Here is a 19,122-nt window from a genome sequence, read left to right on the forward strand (position 1 = left end):
ATTAAAGATTATGTCGTGCGATGAAACCTCCAGGAATACATCCAGCCAAAATTGGCAACCCTGGTAAACAGTTGCTCAAAATTGCTGGCAGGTCTTGAATTTTTCTTGACCGATCTGGTATAACTGAGACAAATGTACTTTACACCACAATAAAGATTCTCTCTCTCTCCTCAATCTGATTTTGGGGCGTGTTGTGAATATAGCATTTAGAATACAATAAGATTCAACACCACCCTGCACATTGATCACAATTGGCACTAAACCAGCTCAATTTTTTCCTTTTGTATTGAAAGGAAGGATGAGATGTAATTTTCCATGTGCTGTTGAAGAAAAACATACAATCCCCCCCCCCCCCCCCCCCCCCCCCCGCCAACATACACCCATTTGCTCTGTTTAGCTGCCAAAGAAAAGATTAACTAGAGACAAGAGAGACAGTCAAGACTAAGCTATTTTCAAATATGCTGATTTGGTCCTGGATTCACAGCATCTCTCTTCCCCCATCTGTGGCTGGTAACGTTCTCAGAGAAGGCAACTGAATTTCCAGTTACACACCTGTTCACAGCTGGCAGCCTTTGGATTGAGACTTCACCTTCAGCCAAATGCCAGCAAGGACCTGGGAATGTCCAATGGAGATGGGGTAGTTTGGCAGAAGAGGAATCTGATAGCAAAGAAGCTGATGTGCTGCAGAATTTGTCTTGATCTGCTCACTCCTTTCATGGTTCAGTCATAGGAGAGGCGTGAGCAGAGACTAATGCAGCTGTGAACCATACTCCTTTAATGTCTCGGAGATGAGGAGGGTTCAGGGTGTTATTGACAGAGCTGTGTGAATCCCTGATTTTTCAGTTCAGAGGCCAAAGCGAAAATCAGGAAATAAAACTCAGGGCTGACCTGAAATGAAATGTTTTAGACTTTCAGAACACCAAAAGAGATTTGAAAAAGTATTATTCTCACATCTCTTTTTATTCTCTAAAAAAATTAAAAATGAAGTAAATTTCTAAATGAAAAGTATCAACCGACCTAAATGCTTGGTTTAAAAATGTCAAAATTAAATATTTAGATAATGTAAGATGTCGGATCTGAACAACACTAATAATTAGCATCTTTCGTTGTAGGATCTGAGAATGGTTTATAGCAACTAACTAGCTAAGCTGACCAATGGCCTCCCTTTCCACGCTGTTTTATCCCCATTGTAAAGAAGGAGAAATTGAACCGTAGGGAAGGGAAGCGAGTTACACAAGGTCATCCCTTACAATAGCAGTTTTCAGACTTTTTGAGCTGAGCCCCCTTGTTTGAGTTACAATTTTTGATTGCTCCCCCCCAACCCACACAAAAATAGCCAATACCTGCCCCTTCCCCTCTCAGGTTTTCAGGGTGGGAGAAGGCACGTGCGATCATCTCTAGGGTTGGAGCCAGCGCCGGGCACTCAGGCTGCCAGGAGTGGAAATAGGGGTGGCTGTGGTGGATGTTGACTTGGACCCATGGGCTGGGTGGCCCACTGAAGCGAGTTAGGGGGTAGAGATGGCGCTCTCTCACTGAGCCCCGCCACATGGGGTAGGCAGCTTGCCCCTCGCCCACCGAACATCTCCAGGGCACACAGCGCAGTTTGAAAACCTCTGCCTTAGAATATGTGCTAATGACTTACACAAACGATCTGTTTGACCTTGTATTTAGCTGTGACAGTGAGAACCTTTCTCAGACCTGAGCTCTGTGTAGTTCAAAAGCTCCTCTCTCTCACCGACAGAAGATGGCCCCATACAAGCAATTACCTCACCTACCGTGTCTCTCCGATATCCTGGGACCAACACGGCTACAACCACGCTGCATACAAAGTCAGTCAGTCTGTGGCAGAAGTGGGATAGAATGCACCGGAATTCCGTGCTCCCAGCTTTACAGGACACCTCCAGTTTGCATTTTCCTTCCTGAAGTATATTTTTTGTTTTAGGTTAAGCTCAGTGAAACCAAAGCAGAAAAATGTTGGAAAAGAGGTTTTTATTTTCTTAAAAAATCAACACATTTAGCTTTTGTGCAGTGCTGAAAATTATTTGAGGATGGGGAGGGGAGGCTTTTTTGCAACCTCATCCCTGGGAGAAAGAGGTGCAAAAGAGACCAAGATTTAAAAGCAGTCCAGAAAAAGAAATTTTTTTGAAAATACGATTAAAACCCAATTTTGGTTCCTAGAAAAACTGAGCCTCGGTGTTCCAAAAGTAAACACTGAAAAAGTCAGAAATAAGAACAAACAACCCCACTCAAAGACAGTTCTTGGATGTGTTCTATGTTGAATTGCTGTGTCTTGGCAACTCAGGGTGTAAAGATCAATATATACCTAGCTATTGCACATTCCATGGCAACTGACTACAAGCACAGGATTAGTGCCGCGCTGGGTTGTGTCCCCTGGGACAGAGAAGAGAGAGACAGATTTAGTTTGCAGCGAATACAAAGAGGGATTCTTCAGTGAGGCTGCCGGACGCAGACAGACTGTGTGGTACTCTCTGGCTCTGAAACTCCCAGAGTAAGAGCTTGTGCTATCAAAGACCAAGCAGGGTGGTTCCCTAAATCCCAGTTTGGACAAAGTTGTTAAGAGATTTCTTTTGGCCCAATCCTCCAATTTGTCTAGGTCACTCTGTATCCTATCCCTATCTTCCAGCATATTTACCACTCCCCACCCATCTTAGTGTCATCCGCTGAGGGTGCAATCCACCCCATCCTCCAGATCATTAATAAAAATGTTGAACAAAATTGGCCCCAGCGGCACTCCGCTTGTTACCAGCTGCCAGCTAGACATCGAGTCTTCGATCACTATCTGTTGAGCCTGATGATCTAGTCAGCTTCCTGTCCACCTTATAATCCATTCATTCTACTTTCACTTGCTGGCAAGAATACTGTGGGAGACCATATCAAAAGCTTTGCTAAAATCAAGGTACATCATGTCCACCGCTTTCCCCTCATCCACAGAGCCACTCACCATAGAAGGAGCTAGCCTGTGTGTTATTGGTACCAAGCTAGTTACGGTATCAAACCTCCTGAGCAAGGAACTGAACTAGGGTCTCCTACGTCCGAAGGCTAGCACCCTAACTCCCGAACCATCCGGCCTCGTGTCTGTTTTGCTTTTCCTCATCAGTATGCTTACGCTGAACTGTACTATTACCTCTTTTGCCCACCACCCTCTTTCCCTCCATCTCTTTCTCCCTCACTCTGCCTTTTCCTGTTTCATACGACTTGCCACATTTACTCCAGTGTCTTGCCTCGGTCATGAGCACTACTGACAGTGTCACAGACAAATAGATGACAATTAAAGGGGTCTCTAGGCTATTTGGCAAGATTTTATTCTGATTTATTCAATTATTCAGGATTTATGATGACAATTATTTGCCCATTTCATCAGCAGCAAGGTTTTCACAGCTGCGAAGCACTTTAACTGATGAGGAAAGTTCTGTAGAGTGCATTGCCAGAAATTTGATTTGAGATGTAAAAGCAGGTACGTTTGATTGTAATCAACTATCAACGAATGAAACTGCATAAGCTCAGAAAACAAGGGATCTGCTTTACGTTGTGACTTCAAATCCTTTCAAGTTGAACTTGAGCACTGAGTAAGGGAAGTAAATTTCATAGGAACCAAAGGCCCAGTTTTCAAACTCCAGGCCAAAATGTTCATACTTGTCTGAACCCACATAAATAAAGAGGAGCTGAATAGCCTTATTTTCCATTCAAGTCAATAGGAACTCTTGCTCTTGGAATTATCTTGGGGAAGTTCTTTGGCCTGTATTATACAGGAGGTCAAGACTAGATGATCATAATGTTCTCTTCTGGCCCTGGAATCAATGAGTCTATGAAAGCTACAGGCGCTTAACGTAGTGTTGCCAGTTTTGGTTGGACGTATTCCTGCAGGTTTCATCATGACGTATCTTTAATTAAAGATTAATCGTTAATTGCTGCCCGACTCCAGGACAATCTGGAGGGCTGGCAACCGTACCTCAAACACTTTTGAAAGCAAGGTCACTTAAGTGGCTAAATTTAGGCACCCAAGTTTCAAAATTTTGGCTTGAAAGCCAAAGGTATGTAGGTATCCTCAAAGGTAAATAGGCTCCTAACTCCCATTTCAATGGAAATCCAGAGCCTAAATACCTTTGTGGATCTGGGTCTCAAGTCCTAAATTTTCAAAAGCAACTAGGGATTGCGGGCACCTTCATTCTTGTCTGCCAACTCAAAAGGCCTAAAAGGGGGTCCAATTTCCAGAAAGGCTGAGCATCCATTCTTTCCAAAATCAGACCATTAAGCGCACCACTTCAGGTGCCTAGAGAGATTTTTTTTTTTTTTAAAAGGTGCAAATGGCAGCCAGGTGCCTAACTAACAATGGCTGTCAAGGAGGGTTAGGCACCCCACTCTGGAGGTGGCTTGCTGAATGAGCCAACAAGAGACAAAGGGCGCAGGCAAGGAAGCTCAAGTGGCTGGCTCCTTATAAAGCAGACCTGAAGCAGTCCTTGGGGGGCACTGACTCGGAGAAGTCTGTAAGGGAGTCAGTGCTGAACATGGCTGCTGCACGCCCAAGCCCAGAGCAGGTGGCCTCCTAAGAACTGATAAAGAGACTCTGAAGGAACTTTTCCTCACCCAGGCTCTGAAGTAAGAGCCAGGCCTTGGGACAGATTGTTGGGACCTGGAGTTTCTCTTCGGAGTAGTTTGATCTACATCAACCCAGACCCCAATAAGGGTAGCGTTTGCTCATCCGAAGTGTGTGGGTTCTGGGTAAAAGGGCCTGGAAGAGGGAGAATAAAGAGCAGGACGGAGGCAACCCGGTCATGAAGGGGCACATAGGTGGCGGCCAACTTGTTTACAATGCCTTTAAGAACACCCCGCCCCTCAACTGTGGCTGAAAACAGGGTCCTAGGGTCCAAATTTTCAAAAAGCGGCTACTTCAATTTTAGGTGCCAAGTTTGAGATACCACGTGCCTGATTTTCAGAGGTGCTGAGAAGTGGCAGCTCCTGTTGACTTCGGACGGAGTTGTGGGAACTCAGCACTCTTGCAAATAATGCCTATGGCGTCTCAAGCTGGTGCCACAAAAATGGAGATGCTCAGAATCAGCGAACACAAAGACGAGGAAGAAAGAAGAGCATAGATTGGCTGGCTGATGACAGAGGGCTGTAACAGCCCACAAGAATTCAAAAGGCATCCAGAAGGAAGAGGAATTCTTTTGGAGTAGCCCCAACTAACAGAGCTAGGAGTAATGAGGTGAAAATAAGGAAAGGAAAATTTAGGCTCTGTATGTATGCGGAAAAATTCCCTCACAGTGAGATTCGTCAGATCATTAAATATTCTCCCCAGGACAGTCCTGGAAGCCCCACTTGCTTAAATCTTTAGAACTAGATTTGAATTCAGATACCACATGGCCAGTGGAGACTTCGGATGGATGATTATCTGGCCGAATAAGCTGTGAGAGACTGATAAGGCTTCTTGGTACCCATGGGTAGAGGCACATAGCTGGCAAAGTGAGTCTGCTGCATATTTCTACACAAATCTCTCTCTTTCACTGCTGCAGATCCGTTTCTCAAGGAAGGGCGATACATTGTCCATTTTAAATTCTGCATATGAAAACTCGACTCCTGCCAATCAAACACCAAATGCAGCAGCTCGGAGTATTTGGGAGCTGATGAGCTGGAAGAATTCGGCTCTGACTGCCAGCTTGGGGAGTAGGGGGATCAGCTCTAGTTCGGCTGATAGTAGACCACATTGTAATGCAGGGAATTTATTACAAAAAGCCCCACACTGCTGTGCTGGTATTTCTGCAGCTGTAAATAATTCCATTGTAACCCCCTTCCCATGATTCCTCCTCTGTGGTGGGATTCTTTATCTCTCTAGTTTTCAAGGGATTCATTTTAATAAACACAGAATTATGTCGCAGGATCTCAGTTCTGCAAGATGTGGAGCATTCTTAAAGGATGCTGACTGCCCTCAATTCTCGCTAACATCAGTGGGAGCTGAGGGTGCTCAGCACCTAACAGGAGTGCTCAGGACTCTGCAGCATCGAACCCTAAATGGGTTTACAAAGGAAACCGGTGCTAAGCCATCCCAAACACTGCATGTGCTACCATGCAGTAGGGTCACAGCTCATTTCAGTCCATTAAAACACTACAGCTCCCTGTAGCAATAGCCCAAACTGGCAGCAACTGTATAGTAACAGCTAATATTTTGAGCCATTACCGCAAACTCAAGGTGAGCTTAAAGCAAATGTCAAGATCCAATTTTTTTTTGTGGGGGGAGGGAGATATTTGCATGAGAACTTGACTTCATATACAGATGTTGTAGAATGGCCCCCATCTTCAGAAAGGCCTGACCCAAACTCCAGATCTGAATATGCCTCCAAAATTTGGGGTGTTCAAAATCTGGATCCAAATTTTACAGCTAGAGCCAATCTCTGCTGTAAAAAGCTGGTGGGTCTAGTTTAAAGGGGGAGTTCCTGGACCATCAAGGAGGGAATGCCTCTTGTTTCTCTCTAATGACCCCTTCTCCTCCCCCCTTTGGGAAACGTAAATGGTGAAGAAGGGCTTTGGAGGGTGACACACCCAGTCCTCATTAGAAAGAGAGAAGGATTGTATTGTAAGCTCCTTGGGGCAGGGGCTGTCTTTTTGTTCTATGGCTGTACAGCACCTAGCACAGCAGGGCCCAGGTTCTTGACCAGGGCTCCTAGGAGCTGACACACAAATAGATAGTAATACAGATACAGCCACATAGGGTCTGGGAGTACATGTGAGGCATGAACACAGAGGCAAAATAAAGAGAGGGAAACCTTGTGGCTTGAGCTGTTCTACAGCCCCAATTCCACAGGGAGGAAAACCAAAAACAAAGGAGAACGGGGTGAAGAGATAAACATTGTAGCCTTAAAATGGCCAGAACAATAGAAGGTAACTTTGCCGGAGGCGTCACTGACGCCTTGAATAGAAAGGGCCAAATTCTCCTCTTGGTTACGTTGCTGTGATTGCATTGCACCCATCGGGGCAGTGTTACTGGGTCAGAGAAGACTTTGGCTCAGTTTAAGATGCAGAAAGAGTCACCGACCAGTAAACAAGGGCAACATCCTTTTGGAAACATTTCCCGCCTGGGAGGAAAGGGAGAGTTTCTTTTTCCTCCACTTGACACAAGATGTATGTTGTTTAATAACTTTTCATTTTACATTTATCAGCCTGTCCCTTCTGCATAACTCATGAATTCCTAGGGACACAACAGCTTCTCCTGAGGCTGCTTCCTCGCTAAAGAGATTCAAGACAACTCGGTCTAGGGTACAGAAAATAGAGACTGTGCCTATCTCCTTTTTATTCGGGGGAGGAGGAAAGGGGGGAGCAGTTAGCAATCTGAGCTACAGAAATATTCACACTTGACTTGTGGTATAAGAGTGACTTTCAAGGCAGGTGAAGTGGCTGGAAGCAGAAATCTGACAGAGTTACTGGATGTACAGATGGTGAGACTCCTCTTTGTGTGTCTTTTATAAGAGTCTCTCTAAGTATGAGACAACATATGCAACAGTATACATGCTGAAACCAAGAGATGAGTTTCCTTGGGCCAGAAAATGACACACTTTTCCCCAGGACTCTAGACAAGAGAGAATTTCTGCCATGCCTAATTAATCCTTCCAAAACTGCTGGCTAACGTCTGCATTGCAAAACCAGATTTCAGAGACGTGAATTTCATCCTCTGTTTTTGTCATAGGAAAAGCAGCCTGCTTTATGTGCTACAGTTAACTAGCTGGTATTACAGTATCACTAACCAAGATCAGGCAGAACGGCTGCACAGTGGACTAAAACATTTACGAGAGTTTATGCCCCAAAGAGATTACAATCTAAACAGACATGACTTTTTTTCTCTTTTTCATAGAGGAAAAACTAAGACACAGAGAAATTAAATGATTTACTTAAGATCACACAAAGAGCCTGTGATAGAATCAGGATTTCAATCTCCCAAGTCCCATTCCAGTCCCAACAAAACCTTTTCCTTTGCCAGAGCTTTCCAATTTTGCAACATCTAACTGAAGCTTTGCCTTTTTCATTGCCTTTGAGAAAACAAATAATGTAATCCAAAAGTTTCCCCTTCAATCCAGCACCCTCATTTTAGACATTCATCCTCTATAAGACTTCACAGTAACATCCACAGCTTTATACAATATTCCGTCATGGCAGGAGTCACCAGTGGCACCATTACACATAGCTGAACAAGCTCTTCCCCTTAGCCGACAGGCACTGATCAGTCTTCGAAGAAATGCTGAGTTGCTGTTTTGTGATGTTGTTGCGTTTCAAGGGAGCTGTGGCAAGCAGCGAGAGAAGTGGCGCTCAGCTTTAATCTCTCTAACTAGAGAGATTCTTGAGGCAGAAATGCTCCCTGGGAAGTGGGCAGTGGTGTTTTGGCTGAGATTCCTGAAAAAAGGCTTACCTTGTTTGTGACTACCCTCGTTCAAGGGCTGGTGTATGCTGTGTAAATAAACAGTTGCATTAACAATCTACCCAGACTCTGCCTCAGTGAGTTCCCCTCTAACAGCAAACCAATGTTCAAGACATCAGCACCTGCTACTGCAGGGACGCTAGCAGGGACAGTATTTTTTCCATCAACATTATCTACCTTTGCCAGTGAAAAGCCCTTTCCCAAACTATCCCTTGCTTTCCAAGCTCTTGTGAAGTTATTTATTATTGTAATTATTTGAAGAAAACCACCAAAAAATATCTAGGAGAAAAAGATTCCCCCCCTTATCACTTTCTGGCTTTATTCTAAAGTAAAAATAAATAATCAGCAAGTCCACGGAATGAAACTCAGGGAAATGGCAACCTGCCTAAAGGTATTAATGTAGATTGAAAAACATGCACTCAAGTAAACGGTCTGGCCATCCGAACACAGGACGCAGTAATGGTTCTGGCTGCAATTTGGCATCGCATTTAACAGAAACACATGCTAGACCAACTCAGCAAACACAAATAAATATTCCGGAATTTGGCACAAAATAACCCCTCTTTTTGTATAGCGAAAATACCAGATGCAGAGAGGCTTGGGCTTGACAAAAATTAAATAACTGAAGGCAGGAAAAGGAATTAATACTATGTAGTAAAATATTTTGCATGTAATTATATACTCACAATGACAAAGGAAGAAGGAGTCAGGGAAACGAACAAGGAAGGAAAAATTAAAAACAGCCGGGTCACTAGCACTCAGCCTAGTTTTCTCTCCTCAAACTCCTTGCAGCATGAATCCACCAAGGAAAACCACCTGATTATTACTGTCACGCCCTGGGAGACACCTCAAAGTGGTGTCTATGAACTGCCTATGAAATGCAGCTACTGGATGGGCAGAGAGCATTTACCCCATTCCTAGTCCCAAGGATGGTCCAGTGATTAAGGCAACATTTTATAACTCAGATGATGTAGGTTAAATTCCCTGCTCTGCCATAGACTTCCTGCATGACCTAGGTCTGGAGTGTTAAAGGTATTTAATGACCTAACTGACATTGATTTCAATGGAAGTTACGTGCCTAAATACCTTTAAAATCTGGCTTCTTCTCACTACCATCGCTCTGTGCCTCAGTTTACTATCAGTAAAATGGGGATAACAGCACACCCTTACCTCACCGGGGTGTTGTGTGGATAGAAATTATTCGATGTTCCAATACTACATTGATGGGGGCCTTAAAGTACTTAACAGATGAGATGACTCATTAGCGGCAGTTGATAACTTTACGACGTGCATACTTGTCTACTTTACTCCCACTGAGAAGATCCTTTACTACGTTAACAATCCCATTGAATAAGAACCTATGTCTTTTACTTCCCACATCGCACTGCTACATTTTTAAAGCCCTGCTTTTGCTCTCTCTCTCCCCCCCCCCCCCCCCATTACAGGTACATGGCTATTATCCATCCACTGCGACCCAGATTGTCAGCCACAGCCACCAAGGTGGTCATCAGCATTATTTGGTTCCTGGCTTTATTGCTGGCATTCCCGCAGTATTACTACTCGATGACAGAAGAGTTACCCAGCAGGGTGGTGTGTTTTGTGGAATGGCCAGAGCACAACACTGGGGTGTACGAAAAAACGTAAGTCTTTCCTTTTGCTACAGCGAAAACCAAGACAGAGGGGGAGACCACACGGTACAGAAAGAATGCATTCCATGGAGGGAAGAAATTATATGAAATGTACAAACACAAGCATGGGGGTGGGGGAGACAGGAAGAGGTCCAGACTCTTGGCAATCACAGGACATTTGATTGAGTGGAATACACCCATCTGATCTCAATTTATACCTCCCACTCAAAGCTGTATGGGAAGGTGGGAACCCTCCCTCAAATATTCCCATTACTATGTTCCAGGATGAAAATTGTTTCCTGGTCTTAAGTTTGCTGAATAGTTTATCCCTGAAGCAAGAATCAGTAGCATGACAATATTTTAGTCCTTGTACACTGCAGCGCTTCCTTCACCTGAGGATCTCAGAACACTTAAGAACGGAGGTTATCATTATGACCTGTTGAGGAAACCAGCACACAGAATTGAGGGGACTTGCCCCGGAGGCAGAGTTCATGAACTCAGAGAGAGTACCACCTCCAATTTAATTTATATTTCCATGTATTCCAAGATGACAGGCAATTGGATTTATTACTTACGCTGAACAGTTCCTTATTCCACAAATGCAAATCAACGAGAGAACCTTACTTGCTTTGAACAGCACTTTACCCATGAGTGATCAGAATCTGGTCACCAATCATCTGTGTTGGTTTCCAACTAAATCCAACTCGGTACCGTCATGGAGCCATGAACAAAACTTAGGTTTCTTGACTGCATCTAAGGCCTTAGCTGCTGAAGCATACTAGATCTGATCTCACAAGAACATCCAATTCCATTTATAACCCAGCTTATTACCAATTTTCCTTTTTTAATTCTAGAAAGAACGTAAGTAAACACTAAGAAATCCCTTGATACTACATCCATTGTAAGTTTAGTTTACACAACAATAGATTGATCGTCTATTTCAGACAAGGTACATGCACTTAAGTTCAAGAATTTTTAAAAATATTTCTCTCTCATGTATCCCTTCCTCCCTTATGTATTCCCTAGGAGGGAAGGAAATGATAGCAATACCGAACAATAGGTTGGTTTTCTCTGAATGCCTTCCATGCAAGTATTGACCAAACTTGACCTTGAAAGAGAGTCATATTGGCTGATCATGAGGAAGATTCTCTTGTTGATAATGTATTTTATCCCTACCGAACTAACTTGGTCACTTTTATCCATGCTCCAACAGTGCTACGTCAAGGATGAATTTGGTCTGATGAATTTTGGTTCATTGAACCAGTCTGCAATTCAGTAGCACTGTGCAGGAACCGGAATTTCCATTTTGCAGAGAAATTCCCCAATTTTGAAATGTGCTTTTTTCTGATTAAAAATGAGAGATCGAATTTCAAAGTATCCATGAAATGAAATTTTAAAAAAAGGGGGTTCATGTTAATCAAAATGTTTGATTTTGACTTTTTGGAATTATAATGTAAAATAAAAATTTTTGAAACAAAAATGAAATTAAATGAAAAATCAAAATGTTCCGTATGATTCATTTAGAATTTTCCCTAAACAAAATTTCACTGGAATTGACACATTCCCATTGCACATTTAGACAGAGCAGCATCTTCCAATGGAAAAATTCTGTTGGAAAATATTTGACGAAGAATGATCTAGTAAATGAAGATAAAAACAAAAATAAATAAAACCAACACAGATGACTGGTGACCAGATTCCGATAACTCATAAGTAAGTGCTATTCAATGCAAATAAGGTTCTCCCGTTGATTGCATTTGTAGAATAAGGAGCTGTTCAGCGTAAGGTCCCTAGGTAACTAAATCCAATTGCCTGTCATCTTGGAATACATGGAAATATAAATTAAATTGGACGTGGTACTACGGATGATCAAAATGTTACACCAGAGCCATTGCTGTGCTTGGCTGCTTTCTGTTCTTTAAAGCTAGTTCTTGATGGAAACTTCATTGAAGGGATGATAGGACATGATATTCTGTCTCTACAGATGCAGATGTATTCTGCATTGCTCTTAGGGTATTATTTATGTATGTAGTTTAATACAGCTTTATTTTGTAAGGCAGCTTTCATAGGTATTGTCTCTTAAAACACGTCAGAGCAAGTACAATTGCAGAATGAAATGGCAAAATAGAGCTATATCGGAAAGATTGATAAAATGCAGGGAATTCAGGGACTTGTAACAAAAATTATTAAGGGTCTGGATTTCAGGAGAGATAGTGAGAACCAGCTGCAAGTAAATACTGAGGCAGTAAAAGAATTGGTTGGGGTAGGCAGAAAGCTAGGAGTACTGGCATGAAGTTAGGAAAAGAAAATACTTCCTTGTCATTATTCATGAGGAATATTAGACTGTGGGAAAGCTACACAAAGAACGACAGGCATACTTGGCAAAGCACCTAATACCATACAGTGCTGTACAGAACAGTTCTGCGTTGGCTGGGTGGGAGGGACTGGCTGACTGACAAGTTCCCTTCCAGCTTGTGTCCATGATTATGCAGCAACACCAGCCACTTCCCCAATATACCGGATCGTCTCTCGTCTTGTACCTGGAATGTGCTCCCTTGGAGTGCATGGGACTCTTCAAGGATGCTCTTTAGGCATTATGACCTTGCCATGTAGGGCTTAGAACCTGCTGAACCTAAGCTCACAGAAATTCAGATTCATAGGACACTTAAAAGATCTAGGTCAGGAATGCTTTGCTTATAAAACAAGTCCTGTCGATGAAAACCAAAAAGTTTATATTAAAAACTTCTCTGAAAAGACTGGGAGTCAGTAGAAAATGAGATCCTTTCCCAAAGTGTTTTGAACCATCCTGTAACATTTTATAGCAGAGATAGGATCCTCTCAAATTCTCCGCGATGGATAACAAACCTAGAGAAAGGAAATTCTGTAGGAATTTTCCACAAGGCTTGAGCGATCTATTTCCAAACCACCAACCCTGCAGCCTTCCGCTGTCCCATCCTTGGGTCCAGTCTTGCAGAGTGACAGACTCAAGGCCAGAAGGGACCACTGTGATTATCTAGTCTGACCATCTGTAAGACACAGGCCATAGACCTTCCTCAAACTAATTCCTAGAGCTGATCTTTTAGAAGTACATCCCCTCTTGATTTAAAAGTGGTCACTGACGGAGAATCCACCAAGACCTTCCGTAAATGGTTCCAAGGGTTCATTGCTCTCACTGTTAAAAATTTACACCTTATTTCTAGTCAATTTGTCTAGTTTCAACTTCCAGCCATTGGATCGTGTTATACCTTTCTCTGCTAGACTAAAGAACCCATTATCAAATACTTGTTCCACATGTAGTCCACTAAGAGACTAATCAAACCACTCCTTAACCTTCTTTTTGTTACGCTAAATAGACTCAGCTCTTTGAGTCTTCCACTATAAGGGATGTTTTCTAATCCTTTAAACATTCTCATGGGTCTTTTCTGAACCCTCTTCAATTTAATCAACACCCTTCTTAAACTGCAGACACCAGAACTAGACACAGTATTCCAGCAGTGGTCGGCACCAGTGCCAAATACAGAAGTAAAATAATCTTTCTGCTCCTACTCAAGATTCCCCTGTTTATACACTCCAGGATCGTATTAGCTCTTTAGACCACAGTGTCAGATGGGGAGCTCCAGAATGCCTCCTTAATTCTCATCAAAGCCACCTGTGAGTGAGTAACATAACCATCCCGCATTCATGCCAATAAAACCGTTTTTAACACCATACCACCAGGTGCTCTCTATTTACATATATATTATAAAGCATGAGCAAGACTGGCAGATGAATTATCTGGCACAAGTTCTTCTAGCATGAATATATTTTCTTCCCGCTGAGGTTCCATCTAATTATTTCTAGCATTTCTAAAGGTTCTGGGTTACCCCACTGTTTTGATAGCATTACAGCCTTTTGTTTTGCCCTTTGATGTCAGGGAGGCTGACTGTTTCACTTCCCTTCTGTAGAAGCTTGTCATATGGTGAGTAAAATGTCACGAGTTCAAAAAGACATTAACCATCTAAAACCCTAAGGGCTGATCACTTCGGGCTCACGTTGTGAATCTCATTAACAAAGTGCTTGGTGGGCTGAAGCCAAAAGCAAAGTTTCTTTAAAATCCATTTAAAGGGATCAAATCCTGGTGCAGGGTCCCAAATCAGAGACCAGCTAGGAATTAATAATAGAGATGTTCTAGTCAATTATAGTGACTGGGGAATTTCAAAATGTTGGAAGGTACAGATAATTAGTATTAATTATTTGTATGATGCACCTAGAGACCGGAGTTAGGCCCCACTGTGCTAGGCACTATGCAAACACATAGTGAGACAGTCACTGCCGAGAACAGAAAGGGTGGGAGGCAAAGTGACTTGCCAAAGGTGACACAGCAAGTCAGTGGCAGAGCTGGGGCTAGAATCCAAGTTTCCTGACTCCCAGCTGAGTGCCCTATCTACTGACAGCACTGTCTCATGCTATTTGACTTACTAAATGATTTGAGAACCACCAGTGTGAAGCAGGATAGTCTCCTGATGTGCAATAAGTGCTAACATCTATATTATTGCTATTGCACAGACTGTATTACACATACAGCTCCCTACACATCATAATCTCCAGATTCCTGACAGTGAAAAGTTTGGGGAAGTTTGGCTGCATTGTCTTGGACGGCTGCAATTACGTGTGGCCTCCATGTACAGATCATGCAGAAAAATAAATGAAGCATAGCTCTGACCAGTCCCAGATGCTTCAGAGAAAACAGAACAGGGCAATTTATCGAGTCATCCATCCCTTGGTGTTCAGTCCCAGCTTCTGGAGCACAAGCTTGTGCTGCTTTTCAATGCTGTTTCCCTGGGAAAATTTGAGCATCTTCTTCAGGGGATAACTAAATCCATTCTCCCCACTACTTCTTTCAGACAAACGCCTTCATGATCCTGTTTAGAATTCATCCCAGGTGCTCTGCCACTCTTGATGGCTGTCGAGCATCTCGTCAGCTGAAGAAAAATATCCAGCTAAGAACTGTAAGCCTCTGGGTACAATGGGCAGAGTGGTTTCATCTTGCATTGTGATCAACCCTGTTTAAATCCTAGGCTCTTCACTGAGGCTCTTAGGAAACTGATGATGCTTTGCGAAAGTGTCACATTTTTCTATCAGTTCTGTGGTGAAATAGCTAGGGTTGATATGGCAGAAAATACAAGACAACTTATTAAGGAGAAGCAGGGCCCAGACTTCTCTGGGTTTGTCCTTAAATTAGCATCGGGTGAATGTGTTCAGTTATCCCTGCCTTCAGGCTGGTTCTCAACCCAAAACGCTATGCCCATCCCTAGTGGCGAATGGTGAAGACTATGGGGCTTAACAGTGGCTCTGATTAGCCTGGACAGCGCTAAGAAAGGGAAGGACATGTCCTGCCTGAGTGGCTGTGCCTGCATGTGTTACACCTTTGAAAGGAGTAACCCTTAAGGACTAGGAGAAGTGCAGGGAGGGAATCCCTGGGCTGCCCTGGTGTAGCCAGAGTCCTTCACCACCACAACCATCCAGGGAACCAATGGGCCATCGTTGTGCTACTGTTCCTTCTGAATGTGCTAGCTGCCCCTTCCCCCAGCTGAGATCTGGGCCCCATTGTGCTAGGTGCCGTATGGACACTTTGTGAGAGTGAGTTTCTAATCTAAAGAGAGGCCCAGACAAAGGGTTGGGGAATAGAAGGATTATGGAGGAGCACAGAGATGAAGTGAGGATTTCAGCACCTGCCCTTGGAAGACAGTTTTGCGTGTCTCTGATTCAAAGGCCAGAAGGACCCATATAGAACGACTCTTGTATAACACAAGTCATAAGACTTCCCTGAAATAATTTCTGTTTGAACAAGAGATCTTTCAGGAAAACAGCAAATCTTGATGTAATTAAAATATTTCAGTGAAGGAAAATCAAAATACAATACACCCTTGGTAAGTTATTCCAATGTTATTCACTCTTCCACCCCCTCCCCCCCCTGCATTGGAAGGTCTGGTTGTGTAATTGTGCACTGTTCAGTTTTGATACCTGTATAATTAGAATTATTATTCTGCAACCTTGTGTAACTGGAGACATCCTTCTATAAACATGAATAAATAGGCACCAGCTTTGAGTATGGTTCCTCTTTTGTTAGTTCATGTATGTATAAAATGGACCTAAAACCTACCTCCTACAGGGACGCACTAAATGACTAATACTAATTTATTGACTGATGTTGGCCAAATGCTCCACTTGCTTGCATGAGCCATCTGTAGGATTGCAAAGCAATTTGCAGCTGCGCACAACCCTCAGAGCAAAAGAGCACGTGTCCTGCTGGAACCTAGTCTCCTTAGTTCCACACATACCTGTCGCAATTGCAGAGATGTTGACACATCAGTGAATGGATCTCATTTAAAACATTGTTTGCACAGGTTAAAGATACCGAACCTAATTCTCCATAGGAAATCATTGCAGTTATAGTGGTGTGTATCTGAAATAACGAAGCAAAAGAATCAGGGCCATTCATCCCCTGTTGTTTTAAGTTCCCTGCACTGTGACCATCTTGTGTCCCTTGCTATTGAACTTTGGCAGGCTGCAAGACCTGTGGATCCCAATTCTAGTAATGGAAGCCAGCGTTAATTCCGGACACTGTTTTGCTTTTCCTAAAATAACTTTGATGAGGCAGGTGGCTGGGCTGGTGTCAAATGCCTCACTGACACCCAGGCTGGCCCCGGAATGACTTGGGTTTATTTAAGGAAGGAAATGCTGTCCCAGCTGGCATGTTTGCAGTCCCATGGCAGGGATAATAGGCAGAAAGCTGGAAATGGGGAAAAGAGGGAGAGACAGAAAGACAGAGGCAAGACAGGTAGGGGACAGATCTCTCGTACCGCCATGCTGGAGCACTCACTTCTGATCATAAGGCCCAGATTTAGTCTTGTCCTGTACACGGCACCGAACCGTGTCTACACAGTATTCTTGAATCATGCTTCGGTCTTTTGGGGCCCAAAAAGGGTGCTTAAGTGGAATGCCATGTGGTCCTCTCCCCCCCGCAAGCAGGAGTCATCTGTTCACCAAGATGAGGGTTACCTTGTTGTAACCATTATAGAAGAAACTGAAATAATCATCAAAACCGAAGAGCTATCCCATGCCTTGCGTTGGAAGCACACTCTCCCCGCCAGACAGCAGAGTTACAGCAGGACTAAACTTGGCCCTTTGTGACTGACCGTTTTCATTTCTCAGAAACCATTTCGAGGACAAATCCAGCTAAACAGACTTTGGGCTGGGGCTCGCTGTTTGGGTACACTATCTTCCTGCCATAAGCCACAGAGCATCTTTGTCAGTGCACCTCTATTCTGCCACAGGTGGCATTGGCCAGTGGCTGTACGTAGCCACGCACAACATGAACAGTTAAATTTCATGGTGTGTTTGTTAGGATAATTGCAAGCACGCATGAACCGTAGTTATATACCACGCACACAAAGAAGGCTCTCAAAATCAATAAGTTATTTGCTTTAAATTAAATGATCTAGTTTATCATCTAACCCCCCCATTAATAGTCATTTTTCTTGTTGCTTGGCTTTGTACATTCTGAGAAAGGGAAATCAGCTCGCAAGGCAACTTAATTCTAGCCAGAACTATTCTACAGCATAGACTCTTAGGATATAGTCCTGCAAAGACTTTCTTACAGGCGTTCACTCAAAGGAGAAATCCCATTAAGTTCAGTGGGACTACTTATGTCCGTGAGTTTGCAGGACCAAGCTTCTGTAAGGCCCTATTCATCTCCGACGTAATGCAGGAGGAAGTTAAACAGCAGTTACTAAAGTCAGACATTTTAAAATCAGCATCTGAGAGTTTTAGAAGATCTGGCCGAGGAGCACTTTGGACCATTAGTGTGATTTTCAATACAGCTTGGAACTCTGGGGAAGTTCCAGAAGATGGGAAGAAAGCGACTGTTGTGCCAGTTTTAAACAGGATGACGTTTCTCTAGAAGATATGCTCTAGTTCCAAAAGGAATTAATTCATAGATGGTCTATTGCCCGTGTTATGCAGGAAGTCAGATTAGAGGATCACAGCAATCCGTTCTGGCTTTATGAATCTATTTTTCTTTTGGTTTTGTTCCCTTATATTTGGTGATATTTATCATCCCGTTTGGCATTTGATATCCCATCTCTTGGCAGAAAAATGAATGAACCAATGCACACAACTCACAAAGGTTAGGACAATTAAAGATGACAGGTAAGAAAAGCTCATTGAAACATTGACAGAGACAGAGCAAATGGGTAATATGTACTTCATGGGAGGACGTGGATCACGAAAGGAAACATCTTCTTTATCTAAGGAGATACCTTATTTGGGAAGATAACTAAACCTGAACAATCCTAACAGCAGCATAACAAACCTTGGCACCTATCACTAAGCTACAAACCAGGGCCACTTGGAACTTCAAGGCATTGAGGATAGAATTTGGATCCTGCTAATCCAAAAGAGCATGAGTCTACCACTTGAGCTAAAGGAGAATCTCTCAGTGAGCTGCTAGGAGTACAGGACCTATGACACACAGGTGAACAGTTCTAATTCCATCCAGTATAGGGTAAGGGAGCACATGCACACTAGCCAGTTCAATCTAGTCTTCACACTTACAAAAAACCTAAAAGATCAGAGCATTTCTCAGACGTGATTTAATAAGACTAATAAAAGCCTGACTACCACAGTGAGGTGAAGTAGTTATAACAACTAACCTCGATACATATGAACAAAAGCACAGACTGGAGGTCAGGTCGCGCCTCATTTTAAAGCCCAACTCAAATCCAACTAGCCCACAGCCAACAAAAACCCAACCTGAGCCTGAGAGTCAAGTCATTTCAAGTCCCACTCGAATCAGACACTTGCCCTGGAATCTGTGTCATCGCTGCCATGTCTTTGTGTCCTGGCCTGGTAGGGGCTTCCCAATCCCTACACCCCATGCCCACAACCCTGCTCTGGCTACTTCCTGTTTGTGGAGTCAGCGGTGTGGTGGCTACATGCCCTGCTCCTGCCATCTCGCTGCACCAGGAAAGACGCTGTGCTCCACCGCACATATAACAGTGTGATGACAGCAGCCTGGCTGAATTGGGACAT

General features: G+C 43.3%; 1 protein-coding gene and 1 long non-coding RNA gene across 3 annotated transcripts in view; one reads left to right on the top strand and one right to left on the bottom strand.

Annotated features, from left to right (window-relative positions):
• LOC137142887 (uncharacterized) overlaps positions 1 to 19,122 on the bottom strand; it is a 215,560-nt gene that overhangs the window by 109,495 nt on the left and 86,943 nt on the right. The window lies entirely within an intron of this gene.
• TACR1 (tachykinin receptor 1) overlaps positions 1 to 19,122 on the top strand; it is a 51,544-nt gene that overhangs the window by 18,459 nt on the left and 13,963 nt on the right. Inside the window, exon 2 of the mRNA XM_067532360.1 lies at positions 9,868 to 10,062. Within this exon, the coding sequence (XP_067388461.1) occupies positions 9,868 to 10,062 (195 nt within the window). The remainder of the gene's footprint in view (positions 1 to 9,867; positions 10,063 to 19,122) is intronic.

The sequence above is a fragment of the Emydura macquarii genome, unplaced genomic scaffold, assembly GCF_026122565.2.
Source record: "Emydura macquarii macquarii isolate MOO-44397 ecotype Brisbane River unplaced genomic scaffold, CSIRO-AGI_Emac_v2 contig_3278, whole genome shotgun sequence".
Lineage (NCBI taxonomy): Eukaryota > Metazoa > Chordata > Testudines > Chelidae > Emydura > Emydura macquarii.